Genomic DNA, 16475 nt, shown 5'->3' with positions numbered 1-16475 from the left:
TCACCAATAATACTCAGGGAAGGAGATCTGCAATTTTGAACTGGTTGGACCTCCACATGTCTCCGGGCTCACCAGCGGCACAACTGCATCTCAATAATCCTCTGAAATGGACCAGCAAACCTCACAACTTCACTATCCATGTCACAGGAACATTCTAACAGGCAACCACAACATTTAATGTCCTAAACGGTCAGTATTGGTGATCAACAATGGTAACCACATTCCATCAATAAATTCAAAGAAATCTCATCCTGTTGCCCAGTTCCACTACGTGCTTCACTTTCCACAGCAGATTCCTTACTTCATTCCCGTACCCTACGGGACCTCCACCATGATCCTGAATGATCCGATAATCATGGAACAAATATACCTTCAGACCCTCTGCAGATACAAAGCAAGATAATGTCTAACATAATCTCAATCTCCCACCAGGAGATTCTCAGTTTCAGAGGAGAGTGAAATGTTTCAAATTAATCTTATCGTCCTGTTCCTGTTTATACTTAGGTATGAAAGACAGGCTCTCTCCAGTTTGATTGCAAAAGAACACATCAATCCAAAGTTCATACTGAGCAGTTTCCTTACCTGTTGGGAAAGAACCTGTTACTGGAAATGATGTTGTCCAATCTGCTGTAAGTGCACTCGTGTTGATTGTGTGATTGGTCCCAGGGCTCAGATCCACCACAGTTATAGACGCATCAGTAACAGTGCTATTTGAAGATTGATCTCCAGTCGGCTCCACCGACATGTACCCAGCATCATAGTCTGAATGACTCTCCCATCTTGGAGTAATTGAAATGGTGTTGCTATTCACAAGAGTTACATTGGCCACGTCCTTTGGTTCTGTAAACAGTAACCAGATGGTGACAACAGCATCAGCCTCACATTGCCTGCTCCTCCACTCCTGCCCATTATCCAGCAGAATCTCAGCAGGCCCAATCCGTACCATTTAAGTCCGATCCACTAAGCTGAACTGGCTATCACAAACATCACATCAATAACCCAACTTCCAACGACAGATCCCTTAACCTTACTCCTGGGTGTGGCAGTGTCCTGTCAAAATTCCTTGTGCTCTCCTGCTTCAGGACCAGTTTGTTTTAAATGCCCATGCATATCACAAGCCAAGGCTGTGAACAAGTTGACACGTTTGTCTGTTTCAGGTCTGGCTAGGTTGGTCTTTCATTTTAACACCTTCCAGAATCTTTTCTTGCAATCCCCAATAACCGAAGGTGTAACAGAATTGGTTCGCAGAACAGCACAGTAACCACAATTCACCTGCAATACATCTATCTTCTGCTTCATTGCTGACATAAAGACAGTACCAGCAGTATTTCCAAAAACGGTGAGCCGATGCATCAAATGCCGTATCGACGAGAAATGAACCGACCCTTTCACTGCCAACATACAGGTTGTTAAAATTTCATGCAATTAACCCAAAGAGAGAATCACTGATCGCATCGCAGAGGACAGCAATAATGCCCAGGTTGATATCTGGGGAAGTGGGTTGAATCTCTGTCACACAGCAGCAGATGGAATTTGACATCAATTCATTCATAAAGCTGTATGTTTGGTATCATAGAATCCGAAAAGTGAGGAAACAGGCCATTTGGCCCAACAAGTCCACATCACCCCACCAAAAAGAATCCACTAACCCTGCATTTCATTTTACATACCCCTGGAAACCACAGGGCAATTTAGCATGGCCAATTCACCAAACCTGCACATCTTTGGACTGTGGGATAAAACCAGAGCACTCAGAGGAAACCCACGCAGACACGGGTAGAATGTGCAAACCCCGGACAGTCACCCGAAGGTGGACTTGAACCCAGGTCCTTGGCGCTGTGAACCTGCTGTGCAAACCACTGAGCCACCATGCCACCCTATGCTAGAGGTCTTAATTCCAGCTTTAAAAAATAAAATTGCCAATCACTTAACTTCAATGCTGACTGTTCCGACAGTCATGGAGCAAATATGACTTCAGACCTTTTTCAGGTTCAATCCAAGATCATTTCTAACAAAACCACAAACGTTCCAATGTGAGGACTCAAGTTTCACCAGTGCAACATTTCAAACTAATTTCATTCATTCTGTTCTTGTTTAGTCCCAGGTAGAAAAGAGAGAACATTTGAGACCAGGTGACAATGACAAATAGAAAGAAAACAGTCCAAAGTTCATTTGAGCAGCTTCCAAAACCTCTTGTAAAAACTCACCACAACCTGATTGCATCTTAATTACCATCTGAAATTTTTGAGCAAGCCAGACAATTTCACTATACATGTCTGAAAAACACTGTAGCATGCAGCTACTACAGGTAACGCTTCTGAACAATGAGGTACTGCGATCAACAAGGATCTCCACATTCCACAAATAAATTCAACAGAAACCTCATCCTGTTTCCTAATGCACCACATGTTTTACCTTCCACTGCAGATTCCATGTTTCATTCCAGAAGATAACACGTACTTCACCACCATTCTGAAATACCTGATAATCACTGAATAATAATAACTTCAGACCCTTTGCAGATACAATCCAAGACAATGTCTAACATAATCTCAATCTCCCACCAGGAGATCCTCAGTTCCATTGGTCAGTAAACTGTTTCAAATTAATGTTATTCAGCCCATTCCAGTGGAGACGGAACATTAAGAGAGACATTCTCGACAGTTTCATCCATTTGTGATGAACACAAAGAACACATCAATCCAAAGTCCATACTGAGCAGCTTCCTTACCTGTTGTAAAAGAATCTGTTACTGGAAATAATGTTGCCCCATCTGCTGTAAGTGCACTCGTGTTCAATGTGTGATTGGTCCCAGGGCTCAGATCCACCACAGTTATAGACCCATCAGTAACAGTGCTACTTGAAGATGGATCTCCAGTCGGCTCCACTGACACATATCCAGCATCATAGTCTGAATGACTGTCCCATCTCGGAGTAATTGAAGTGGTGTTGCTATTCACAAGGGTTACATTGGTCATGGCCTTTGGTTCTGTAAACAGTAACCAGATGGTGACAACAACATCAGCCTCACATTGCCTGCTCCTTCACTCCTGCCCATCATCCATGACAATCTCAGCAGGCCCAATGCACTTTATTCCAAATCCGATCCACATAAGCTAAATTGGCTATCACAAATATCACATCAATAGCCCAATTTCTGACAGATCCTTTAAGCTTACTCCTGGGTATGGCAGTGTCCAGTTGAAATTCCTTGGGCTCTCTTGCTTCAGGACCAACTTGTTCTAAGTGCTCAAAGTGTATCACAAACCAAGGCTGCAAACACATTGACACATTTGTCTGTTTCAGGTCTCGCTCAGTCAGTCTTTCAGTTCAACACCCTTGAGAATCTTTTCTTGCAGCTGCCCAATAACCAAAGGTGTAACAGAATCGGTGCAGACAGCAGCACAGCAACCACAATTCACCTGCTAATACAGCTATCTTCTGCTTCATTGCTGACATAAAAACATTACCTGCAGTATTTTCTGTATCAATCATCCTCAATGAACCAGCAGGTTGAATGCTGTATTGATGAGATATGAGCAGATCCTTTCACTGCCAAACCATAGGTTTGTAACATTTCATACAATTAACCCTAAGACAGAACCTCTGATTGTGTCTCAGAGGACAGCGATAATGCCATTGGACTAATAATCCCAGACACCCAGGTTGGTATCTGTGGAAGGGGGTTGAAACATATGTCACACAGCAGCTGATGGAATTAGGGGTCAATTCATTCATAAAGCCAAAGGTTTGGTTGGGTTCTGATGCCTTTACTTTCAAAGCTGAAATTATTGGGGAATCCCAGTGAGGAAGCCATCAAAGTCTTGTTTATTGATTCAAAAGAAAACAAAATACTTGATTCACCAATAATACTCAGGGAAGGAGATCTGCAATTTTGAACTGGTTGGACCTCCACATGTCTCCAGGCTCACCAGTGGCACAACTGCATCTCAATAATCCTCTGAAATGGACCAGCAAACCTCACAACTTCACTATCCATGTCACAGGAACATTCTAACAGGCAACCACAACATTTAATGTCCTAAACGGTCAGTATTGGTGATCAACAATGGTAACCACATTCCATCAATAAATTCAATAGAAATCTCATTCTGTTGCCCAGTTGCACTACGTGCTTCACTTTCCACAGCAGATTCCTTACTTCATTCCCGTACCCTACGGGACCTCCACCATGATCCGATAATCATGGAACAAATATACCTTCAGACTCTCTGCAGATACAATGCAAGATAATGTCTGACAATCTCAATCTCCCACCAGGAGATTCTCAGTTTCAGTGGAGAGTAAAATGCTTGAAATTAATCTTATCGTCCTGTTCATTCTTAGGTATGAAAGGCAGGCTCTCTCCAGTTTGATCGCAAAAGAACACATCAATCCAAAGTTCATACTGAGCAGTTTCCTTACCTGTTGGGAAAGAATCCGTTACTGGAAGTGATGTTGACCAATCTGCTGTAAGTGCACTCGTGTTGAATGTGTGATTGGTCCCAGGGCTCAGATCCACCACTGTTATAGACCCATCAGTAACAGTGCTACTTGAAGATGGATCTCCAGTTGGCTCCACTGACACGTACCCAGCATCATCGTCTGAATGACTGTCCCATCTCGGAGCAATTGAAGTGGTGTTGCTATTCACAAGGGTTACATTGGTCATGGCCTTTGGCTCTGCAAATAGTAATCAGATTTTGACAATAACATCAGCCTCACATTGCCTGCTCCTCCACTCCTGTCCATAATCCATGAGATGCTCAGCAGGACCAATCCATATCGTTCCAAATTCAATCCATTAAGCTGAACTGGCCATCACAAACTTCACATCAATAACATAACAAGAGATCCTTTAAACTTACTCCAGATGCAGAATTGCCCTGACCAATTCATTTGTGAACTCTCTCCTCAAGGTACTTTCGCTATTACGGTCAATGACATTTATCAAGTCAGGGAAGTGAACAAGTTGCCTCACTGATTCTGGTTAACTGTTCAACTCCGAGACGAATTAACTGGTGTCTCATACTGCAGCAATCAGATATCTCAGTTTTGCACTTCACTGCTGATATGAAGCTAAGATGATGAGCAGCACCTTCAATAACAATCGTAGTCAGCTTGACAATGGATCGATAGGTACATTGATGACAATTCAAAAAGAAAAAAAACGACCATTTCATCACCAACCTATTGATGTGATGAAATGAGAATCACCAGTTGTGTCTCACAGACCATAAAAAAATCACATGTCCGAGCTGCAGGAACAGGCCATTCAGCTGACAAGCATCCCACCACACAATGTGATGTCTGATCTCCCTCAGACTGCTTGTCCTTTTTTTATTCCAGCCGAGCACAGCTGCCAAATGCACAGCACTTGATAAAGAGAGATCTCGGAACCTCTTCTTTGACACTTTCGTTGACCTAGCCTCCACAACTTCTTGGGCAGACAACTGCGGGCATTCATTACCCTCCAAGAGAACAAACATGTCCATTTGCACAACTATAGTCATTTGATCATCACGTTCAGAGGGCCAGGTTAATTTCCGTGGTCACAAGTGCAAACTCCGACATGTGGAAGCTCTTGGAATTCATTATTCTAACTCATTAAAGCTGGATTAAAATGTGAATCCACATCATAACGGTCATGATACTATTGTTGACTTCTGTTAAAGAGAAAACATACAATTCACTCATGACCTTCAGGGTAGAAAATCTGCCACTCTGAACTAATTTTCCTCATGTTTTTCCAGGCTACCACCAAAACAACAGCATCTTACTGTCATCTGAAAATGGTCTAGTAAACCACACTGCAGCACAATTCATGACAGAAAAACACCTTAACACCTCACTGTAGCAGTTCCAACAGTAGCACCCTTCTGAAGAGCAAGCCACGTTGGTGAACAAATCCACAGTCCATCCACAAATTTGAGAAAAATCTCAACATTCTCCTTTCCTCAGGGCTCAGATCCACCACTGTCATAGACTCATCCAAAACAGTGCTACTTGAAGATGGATCTCCAGTCATCTCCACCTGCAGTCAGCTTTGTAGTCTGATTGGGTACTCTGAGATGGGACCATCAATGTACCGTTGCAATTCACAAGGGTTACATTGGTCTTGGTATTTGATTCTGCAAATAATAAACCAGATGTTGAGAACATCATCAGCCGCATATTGCCTGTTCCTCTCCTCCTGTCTATGATCCGCGAACACCTCAGCAGGGCAATCCACATCATTCCAATCTGAATCCATTACATTGAACTGGCCATCACAAACATCATGCAAAAGCCGAACTCCTTCCAAGAGATCCTTCCAACTTAATCCAACATACGAAGCTTGTAAAGCCCTTAGACAATACAAATTTTTGAATAATTAAACCACCCCATTCGGATTTAGATTCTTTGCAGCTTCACGTAGCTGTTTGTTTAACAACTGTGTTATTGAATCATTTGGATATATCAACGCCCATATATAGTTAAGTAAAACAAGTTAAAAAATGGAAAAACAACAGTCCAAACTTTAAAACTTAACCACTCCATAGGATTTTTTTTTCAAAAAAAGTTACCCACTTCTGGATCGAGGGTGCACAATAGTGAAGCAAATCATACAAAGGTGAACATACCAATGAGAAGCAGAGAAGGACATTCTCCCCTTCACAATTCAACATTCCCATCAACCCCAATAACTTTTGATTTCCATGTGTAAGAATCTATCTGTCTCTACCCTAAAAATACTACCTTCTGAAGTGAAGCATTCCAAAGTTGCACAGCCTTCAGATGAAGCAAAAAATCTCCTTCTCTTTGTTCGAGAAAGTGTCATTCCTAACTTTTAAGTAGTTCCTTCTGGTTCTGGACTGATCCAGAAGAGAAACCATCCTTTCCACATCCATCTTGTCAAGACACTTTTACAATTTTATGTCCTTCAATTAAGTCATTTCTCTCTCTTCCAAAATTCAGTGAAAGGAGCCAGAGTCTGTAAACCTTTTCTCATTTCTCCACCACCCCGCCCCATTTTTAAAGACACCAAAGAAAGCATTCCCTCCAGTTGCATCACATTTGGTACGGCAACTGCTCTGCCCAGGACTGTCAGAAACTACTGAGAGTTGCGAGCACAGCTCAGTCCATCACACAAGCCAACCTTCCATCCACTGACTGTAGACTGCATTCGCAAGGTTAGGTCACACAGAATACAGACAGAACTAGCTATGTGGATACAGGACTGGTTTGAAGGTAGAAAGCAGAGGGTGGTGGTGAAAGGTCACTTTTCAGACTGAGGGCCTGTGACCAGAGGTGGGCACAAGGATCGGTGCTAGTTCCACAGCTTTTTGTCATTCATATAAATGACTTGGAAGTGAACATAAGAGGTATGGTTAGTAAGAATGTAGATGACACCAAAATTGGACAGTGAAGGTGGTTACCTCAGAATACAACAGGATTTTCATCAATGGTTCAAAGACTGGCAGATGGAGTTTTTTTTTTAGGTAATTGTGGTGTGCTGCATTTTGGAAAGGCAAATTGGGACAGGACTTATACACTTAATGGGAAGATCCTGGGGAGTTGAAGAAAGAGATCTTGGAGTGCAGGTTCATAGTTCCTTAAAAAGGTAGACTTGCTGATAGATAGGACTGTGAAGCTGATGTTTGGAACGCTTGCCTTCATTGGAGCCTCAGTCCTTCTTCAGGTGTTAGTGAGACAGGTAGTAGCAGATACAGAATTTATAAGTAAAAGATCGCTGTATTCTTCTCTCTGTTCTATTGTCCTAATGCACTTTATAATGGAATGCTCTTCCTGGACTGGATGCAAGACAAAACCTTTCACTGCACCTAGGTACATGTGAAAATAAGAAATCAAATTAAATCATGAAACAAACCAAGCATTCCAGGTATTAGTTTTGTAAACTCCCAGTGAATTGTGTCCAGTACATTTACATCCTTCCTCAAATATGGTGACTAATACAGTGAACAGTATTTCATTTTAAAAAGACAGTATTCCTTTGACCTTTTTTGATTACTTGCTGCATCTGCATATAACATTTAGTGACTCATCTGGTATTGTTCAATTTTGTACTTCATGAGCAATTTCATGTCTTGTCGCAGAATATCCTATACGGTAATTTTTGCATGGTCACTTAACCTATCCATATTGGTCTGCAACTTCTTATGCCTTACTTGCAACATAACTTGTCACTTATCTTTGGGTCAGCTGCAAATTTAGCTACCATGTCTTCACACTGTTTATGTAGGTCACTGATTTGACCGGTCAACAAACTGTCATCCCAGCATAAACCTCTGCAGGCTCCACTCGGCACATACTGCTAGTCAGTAAAAGATCCATTTGCGAATACTGTGTTATCCATTCGTGTTAGTAGGTTACTCCCTACATCATGTATTTCTACTTTGCATAGCATCATTTTTACGGCACCTTGTGAATTATCTGCTGGAAATCCAAATACAGTACATCAATGGGCTCTCCCACATCTGGAGAGCATATTCATCACATATGTTACTCCTCCAAAACCCTTCAATTGTTAAACATACTTTCCCTTTCACAAAGCCATGCTGGCCTTTCTCATGACCGAGATTTCTTTTTTAAGTGCCCAGCCTAAACCTTCTTAATGACAATTCTAACATGGTCCCATCATTTCCTGTTGTCTGGCCTCCCTCCCTTTTTGAATGCATTAGTTATATTTGCTACAGAACCTTTCCAGAATTGAGCAAATCTTGAAACATTAACAGTCATTCACCACCTCATTTAGGATCTTAGGCTGACTTGTCAGTCCACAGGCCCAGTAATGTGCGCAATACTGCTTCCCTGGTGATCATAATTTCAGCAAGTTCCTCTCTCTCATCCACCTCCTGACTTGCTGCTATTTCTGGACGCTTTTTTATTCTCCAGTGTGAAGACAAAAGCAAAACATTTGTTCACTTCATTTTCCATTCTCTCTCTCTCTCTCTCTCTCTCTATCTAGAGGTCCAACTTCCCATGAATATACCCTTCTCCTTTACATACGCTCGGAGAAACTCTTGATACCCATTTTTACACTTCAAGCTAGTTTTCTCCAAGTAGAGCAGAATCATTCGGGTTTTCTATTCAACTTTTGGCCATAATATTTTGGCTGGGACGTTGGGATGGTTTAAAACACAACGTGATTGGTGGATTGAAAAGAGGGTGTTGCCATATGCTCAGAGTGTGTAGGAAATTTGAACTAAACTGGTCAGACCCTCATGTCAGAAAAGCAACTTTCCACTGACTGATTAAGCATATTAGTTGGTTAGGAGGGAAGCTGCCTGCATCACTGTACTCCCAGATTCTCAGGCACACAGACAACCATGGTCATGAGAGTCCAGGATTAAACATCTGAACAATAGTCAACTAAAATCACATGCCTGTCCACTGCTGCAGAAATTATTGTTGATTAGCTTAAATAAATTGAGATGATATTTATCTTGTAGCTTCCATCCTCACTTGGATAAAATGTTTTTGGCCTTAGTGTATACCTATCGTAGAACCTTGATGAGCCACGGCCTTCATTTAGTCACAGACTCATTATGCTTGATAACATTGACACATGGCAGGCAGTACATTTGGGATTATTCAATTAGTTTGAAGAAAAGGTTGTCTATTGTTTCACCAAGACAAAAGCAGTAGTGTGTTCAGGTCATAATTGGGAAATTATTCCAAATGGAAACTCAAAGCTACTGAGTTTTACTTACTAGTAAACACACTTGTAACCACAGGAGCACTCTTTGCGCCAGTATCGTTAATAGTAGCTACACTGATGGTGTAATTGGTTCCAGGAAGTAAGCCAGTTATTGTGGTGAAGTTTGACACTTCTATTTTGGTTTCATGTGTATCAGAAGAATTGTAGGTAATGCTGAAATTATACTGGGTGCTATTCATTCCTGCAGGTCTCTCCCAGGCCAGAGAGATGGAAACATTGGTTATGCTTGTCACCACGATATCTCCAGGCTCCATAAGAACTGTTTAAAACAAAATTACATTGTTATGCAAATCAATGCAATGACAGGATTTCATTTCCCTATTGCTATCCTCCTGATTTCCATCCTATATGAACTCAAACTTATTCAAATCTCTGCAACCAATCTGCACTTGTTCACTGGGTCACATTTGCCTGTCACCAGCGTCTCTGTCCATAGAGCAGTTTAATTCAAATCTTCATAGACATTTACAAATCCTTCCATTGACTGATGTAATTCTACCATCTAATCCCCTCCACTGTGATTCTGTTGTATCATTTTACCCATTATTTTGACCTCTTAGGCTTTCCCTCTTCTTTTTATAATGCTCTGAAATACTCTTGTTAAACCTCTCTACTTTACTACCCTTTTCTGTCCCACCATGAGCATTTTGAAAACCTGTTTTTTTACCCCCTAGGTATCTGTTAGTGTCTACCAATGTCCGTTTATAATCTGTTCCCCTTTTTTTGCCATAAAAAATATGGCCAAAATATTTTTTACATCAATCTTGTTTTGTAGATGGAGGTTCTTGTATCTGACTGTATTTTACAAAGAACCCAAGTACATTTGAAGAATGATGAGGTTAGGATTCCCAATCCTCCTCTTTTGGACAGGAATCTAACGTGATTGCAATGCCTGCAGCCCTTCCTCTGTATCCTATCTACTTTTCTTTCGGACTGCTGCATAACCTTCCCTCAGAGATTTAGACTAGGACTTGATTTGCAGTTCCAGAATTCACTTAACTCCAAACACATTGAGCGTACTCTGAAACAAACCCAAAATATTACAGACGTTAGAAATCAAAAAGCTAACTAAAAAACGTTGGATATTCTCATCAGGTCAGGCAGTATCTATGGAAATAAACAGGGTAAATGCTTTTGGTTGAGAGGATTTTTAATTAAACTGCTAACTCCAAGTTTAAAAAATTGATCTTGTATCATTTATAGCAGTAAGCAAAATAATCATGCTTTTGCATTTTTAACTGGATTTTATTTCATCTCGCTTTGGGATTTATCATTATAAGGATTGAGGAATGAATTGAACCAACTATCTATTCTGATTTTAGAAGAATGGGATATGTAGCAATTTATCTCATCACATAATTAAATCACCAAAATTATTAGTCAGAATCATATAGCATAGAAACATGCCTTTTGGCCTACTATATCTACACTGCCCAACAAACACCAAACCACACTAGTTCTATTTGCTGATTATATATTCCTATGTTATGGCAAAGATTTCCCAAAATCAAATGTGAGGAAACTGAGGAGAATGCATCATTGAAAAAGGAAGGCTGGCTGATCTAACATGGAGTCCATGAACAAAAGACAGATGTTTATCCAGTCACTTCAAAATCGCCTGTGAATTTGTATATTAAAAAAAAACAAAGATAAGAAACAAATCCAATTTAATCAAATAAGAACAACATTCTTTGGAGAATCTCAGAGCTAAGACACAGGAGGGTGGGGTATTTTTGTAGCTAATGGTTGGCAAATCAGCCATACCAGGATCAGGTGTTACAGTTATCAATTTTAGCTGAAATGGAGATAAGAGCACTTTTAATTTTGTTCTGCATCTTCAGAGGCTGATTATAAAACAAAATATCAACAGTTTACATCAGATATCATCTCAGTCACATTTCTCAGTTCAGGTGCTGAAAGTTTAAGGAAGTATGTATGAGATCCTGGGTGAAAAACATAAAATGCATACTTAAAGCCAAAAGTGGAGGTGCGTATGCTATTGTTGCACAACTATGTTTAGCCACTGTGGATGGATTATTTCATTGTCACACATATTTGAGAAAAGGCAGTGAAATGTACTGTGTTGCCAATGAAAAGAAATTACTTAAATAGATCTTAATCTTCTGTTCAATGGGCAGAAAAATAAAGCTCAACTTTGCAGCCATTCTTGTCAAGCACAGTTTTGGTTTCTTAAGGTCTTGCATGTTCTTGTTGCAATGCGGCAAACCAAGGATGAGGGTTCATTCAGATATCACTCCAACCCATTCACCTCACTTCTTTGGTGGGAGTTATAAAGCTGTGGGTATTTTCAGGGTCAGCTGGTGCTAGCCATACTTTAAGTCGCTCAAATATTTCTCTATGTCTAATTACACAATTATGCGGCGCTGGCATGGTAGGTAGCCTTCAGGTTCCTGAGCCCGTCCAATCCAGGTCGGCCATATCCAACTTTTCTTTCCTTTTCATCCATCTTCTTTTTATTGCTGGAGGTTGAAGCTGCAGTTTTGCCTCACGGTAGACCCGGGTCAGGACTTCTAACGGTGTTGGTGGGGCGACAGCTGCTGTGTTGGGTCAGGCCCTAATTTGTACTCCTAATAATGTTGGCCAGTGACCCCTAGCAATGGGGAATGCTGCCCAGAGACCAGAACACTGCTTTCCCAAATACATGTGACAATAAAATCATTCATCCACAATAGTATAACCTAGAAGCATAACAATAGCATACACAGCCCCTGATTCTGGTTTTTAAGTGTAAGTTCATTTTTTCACATAAGACCTTGCGCATACTTCCTTAAACTTTCAGCAGCCGAACTGAGAAATGTGACCGAGATGATATCTGATGCAAACTTGTTCATGAGATAGTAGGAACTGTATATGCTGGAGAATCTGAGATAACAAGGTGTAGAGCTGGATGAACACAGCAGGCTTGCAGCATGGGAGAAGCAGGAAGGCTGACGTTTCGGGCCTGACCCTTTTTCAGAAATGGGTGAGGGGAAGGGGGTTCTGAAATAAATAGGGAGAGAGGGGGAGGTGGATAGAAGATGCATAGAGAAGATGATTGGTGGAGAGACAGACCGGTCAAGGAGGCAGGGATGGAGCCAGTAAAGGTGAGTGTAGGTAGGGATGTAGGGAGGAGATAGGTCACTCCAGGGAGGACAGACAGGTCAAGGGGATGGGATGAGGTTAGTAGGCAAGAGATGGGGGTGGGGCTTGAGGTGGGAGGAGGGGATATGTGGGAGGAAGGACAGGTTAGGGAGGCGTGGGCGAGCTGGGCTGGCTTTGGGATGCGGTAGTGGGAGGGGAGAATTTGAAGATTGAGAAGTCCACACCGATACCATTGGGCGGCAGGGTTCCCTAGTGGAACATGAGTTGCTGTTCCTGCAACCTTTGGGTGGCATCGTTATGGCACTGCAGGAGGCCCAGGATGGACATGTCGTCTGAGGAATGGGAGGGGGATTTGAAATGGTTCGCGACTGGAACGTGCAGTTGTTTAGTGTGAACCGAGTGTAGGTGTTCTGCAAAGCTGGTTCACGTTTTGTTTTAGAATGAGCTTCTGATGTACAGAACAAAATGCAGTACAATGTCCCAAGTCACTTCACAGGAGATTTATCAAATACAATATGACAACTGGTCATACGCATGAGTTGCTTTCAGTTCAGGTGAGCGAAGTGGTAAGCTTTAAAAGGTCAGTATTACTGCTCAACTAGGAGGAGTGAGCCACAATTATAAGTGCTGGTAAATAGAATTAGAATAGCCAGGTGGTTGTTTCTGACCAGTCCAGGGCCAAAGGGCCTTTTTCTGTAGTGTAGGCTGCTCTGACTCTGAATAATGGAGTCCCCCTATTCCAGACGGGATCATAAATGTGAAAATAATTGAAAACATCAAGGTATTAAATTAGCTGATCCACCGCTATACAGCACAAAGGCAATTCACATCATATTGGTTATGAAAAAGGGTAATAACTACTTATTGTAAATACACTTGACCTTTCGATCAAATGATCAGAATCCCAGTCCATGAGGGTGGGATAAGTTGTCTCTCAAAGTTATTTTGATTTTAGCAACGATAACATGATGTTGCCTGTTCTTTGGTTCAGTAGTTAAGTGGCGTGGACTGAGGTCTTTTCTTCCGTCAGTTCACTTTTTAAAGGGCCCTTGGATTTTAAAAAAAAGTGTTTTCTCACTCAGAGAGATAAGGGAGTGAGGAATCATCAGTTTGCTAGATTTGGGTGTTTCTGTCTGCATTGCTCTCTCAAGTCAACCAATCTGAGGGCTGTTGTCAGTCATTTTTTTCTAAAAAAAATTGGTGTCACTTTATCACAATAATAAAAGTTTCATTGCTGCAAGAGTAACATAACATAATGCTTATTTTTGGCACAAGATTATTTTTCAAGTTGCAAATCACTCCTGGTGGTTTAGCTTTAGAGCAGAGTCTGATTTTTCATTGCCATTTACGGTCAGTATTAAAAGCAGAGAGAGAGAGCGAGACCGCGAGAGAGAGGAGAACACAGGCATAGTAAGGCTGAGACATCCCAGAGCTAGGGTACCGTCCTGAATGTAATAAAATGTCCCAAGATATTTCAATCAAAATTTGGTGGTTTAAAACTATGCTGTACCACAGGCAACTCAGCTCCATAGCAACAGAAATTGGTGCAAGTTGGGACAAGGGTAGCAGAGTTCTGCGTGAGCTCAATTTTATGGTGGCACAAAATGGGAGGCTGGCAAAGAGAATGTCAGCAAAATTTAATTTCTCTTCTGTTCCATTGGGAGCAGAATGTCCCAACTATCACGGGGCTCCATCTTGCCATAGACTCATCTGCCTTCAATTTGCAAGCTGCACAGAAAGTATACATAGAGTAGGCGGTGGCAGAAATTAAATGTTAAATACAAATTGTCCACATTTGTTCCCTTGCCAATAATTCTATGTGGTGAACCCAGGTAACAATGCAAAACAATTCTGTGAATGTAACTTGTTGAATCTCCAGCAGGTGTCAGTAAATCCTTTGCAGCTACCAGATACCCCAACTCAAATGCTGCACCAATAGCTCTTACAGACTTCAGACTGCAACACTGCACAATCCAGGGCATATTATAGCTTGATCTAGTGCAACATATTTTATACTTCAAAGTTTAATTTTAATGGATTTTTTTCATCCCAATCAACCTGTTCAGAGATGTCATTACACACTTTTGGATCGGGAGAAGTCTTTAATTTTAAAGAGATAGTGAAATACTTAAATTTGAAAAGGAGTTAATAAACCAAACAGAACAAAGAATTCAAAATTCCAAACATGTTAGAGCATTCAGCCTGCTACATATTTACTGTTTGTTTCTTCTATGTTCCTTCCCTGCCCATTTCCTTCCTTTGGACTAATCTCCAATTACCCATTATCCTCTGGAAGTAACTTCGCTGACTCTCGGCCAATTACTTCACACTTTTAATGCTACACTGGGTATCACATGCAATCCCGTGGAAGCTTCTGGATTAACCCTTACTTGTTCAATTCTTGAACCCTGTTTCAATCCTCTGCTGCAAGATTAACTGCTGTTGTGGCAAGGCCAACGGATATTGTTTTTGTTAGATACGGAATTTAAGGCATACAGAACAAAGTCAGGAAAATGGAAGCAAGAGGCAACTCTGTTTGGATGGGGGCAACAGGCCCACAGGGCTGAGGAGCCTCATCGCTTATTGTGAAATTCCTAGACATAGAATAAGTTCAATCTGTGGAAAGATGTGGCCTTGGTAATTGCCTTTTCACAGGGGTTTGTTTTTCAATTCTTGATTATATCAGAGCAGTTTTGCGAAAGGTTCATCGGCTTTTGCGGTTTTATTTTGGAATAATGACATCTATATCTGATTTGTCAAATGAATAACAAATACAATTACTAACGGAATTCAACAAGATACTTACGTCCAGAAGCGAGCATGCCCTTGAGGGGGAAAAGGAAAGAGAAAACAAAGTTAGAATTTCTTGTGACTCTCCTGAAGATTCTGACTCTCTGGCTTACAGTTCCTCAGGCACCGATAGCCAGTCTGTAGATACTTTGTGAACTTAAACTTAACATTAGAGATGATGGCCATTCTATTCTCATCTGATAATTATATATTCTCCAGCCGGATTTCCGAGGTAGCATTTGAAAGCATCAACCCCCACGAATTCTGTTTCCTTTGGACTAACTCTGGGTGCCAGGTGTTAATTCTACTGCCATCCTGCCCTGGTCATTGGCATTAACTACGTCAACACGTGGGATTTGGGACTTCCTCAATCCATATAGCTATAGATTACACAATAATGTCTTTAACCATTGATTCATTGCACCGTACAAAGATCCTTCATATCGATTCACGTTTTGTCGATTTAACCTTATGGTGCTTTACTTGGGAGTCATGGCTTTTGCTGGAATATGGGAGTTTCAGCGTGCATTTAACAGCCAGCTCTGATCACAGTTGAGTGATCAGAGTTTAAAGGACAATGGGTGCGGTTTACCACTTCTGCAACTTCAGTATGGGGCGGCGGGGGGTCACAGTGTGTGGCAACTAACACGATGCCCCACTGCCAAAAGACAGCTTGTCTAGTGACACCTAGTTGCTGGGTCCTGAAGACCAGTGGATTGAGCAGTGAGAAGCTAAGTATTTCTTTCTCTCTTCTTTTGAGGCAAAAAAGCAAGCGTGGATCAATCACTGAATTGTTCATGAAGACTAGATAAGAGAACATTTGTCAGAAGTTGACCAGTCAATTTTGAAACTTCTGGTTTTG

General features: G+C 41.3%; 1 protein-coding gene across 3 annotated transcripts in view; it reads right to left on the bottom strand.

The window, feature by feature from the left end:
* Positions 1–16475, bottom strand: part of ptprja (protein tyrosine phosphatase receptor type Ja) — a 157668-nt gene that overhangs the window by 92522 nt on the left and 48671 nt on the right. The window contains exons 2-6 of one of the 3 annotated variants that reach the window (XM_059651917.1): positions 15630–15648; positions 9714–9980; positions 4426–4683; positions 2732–2989; positions 583–840 (exon numbers count right to left, since the gene is read on the bottom strand). The exons of 1 other annotated variant lie outside the window; for it this stretch is intronic. In XM_059651917.1, the coding sequence (XP_059507900.1) occupies positions 583–840; positions 2732–2989; positions 4426–4683; positions 9714–9980; positions 15630–15648 (1060 nt within the window). The remainder of the gene's footprint in view (positions 1–582; positions 841–2731; positions 2990–4425; positions 4684–9713; positions 9981–15629; positions 15649–16475) is intronic. One more of the 3 variants, XM_059651918.1, reaches the window with a different exon arrangement.

This window comes from Stegostoma tigrinum, chromosome 17, assembly GCF_030684315.1.
Source record: "Stegostoma tigrinum isolate sSteTig4 chromosome 17, sSteTig4.hap1, whole genome shotgun sequence".
Lineage (NCBI taxonomy): Eukaryota > Metazoa > Chordata > Chondrichthyes > Orectolobiformes > Stegostomatidae > Stegostoma > Stegostoma tigrinum.
This window is presented reverse-complemented; position numbering and strand designations above follow the sequence as displayed.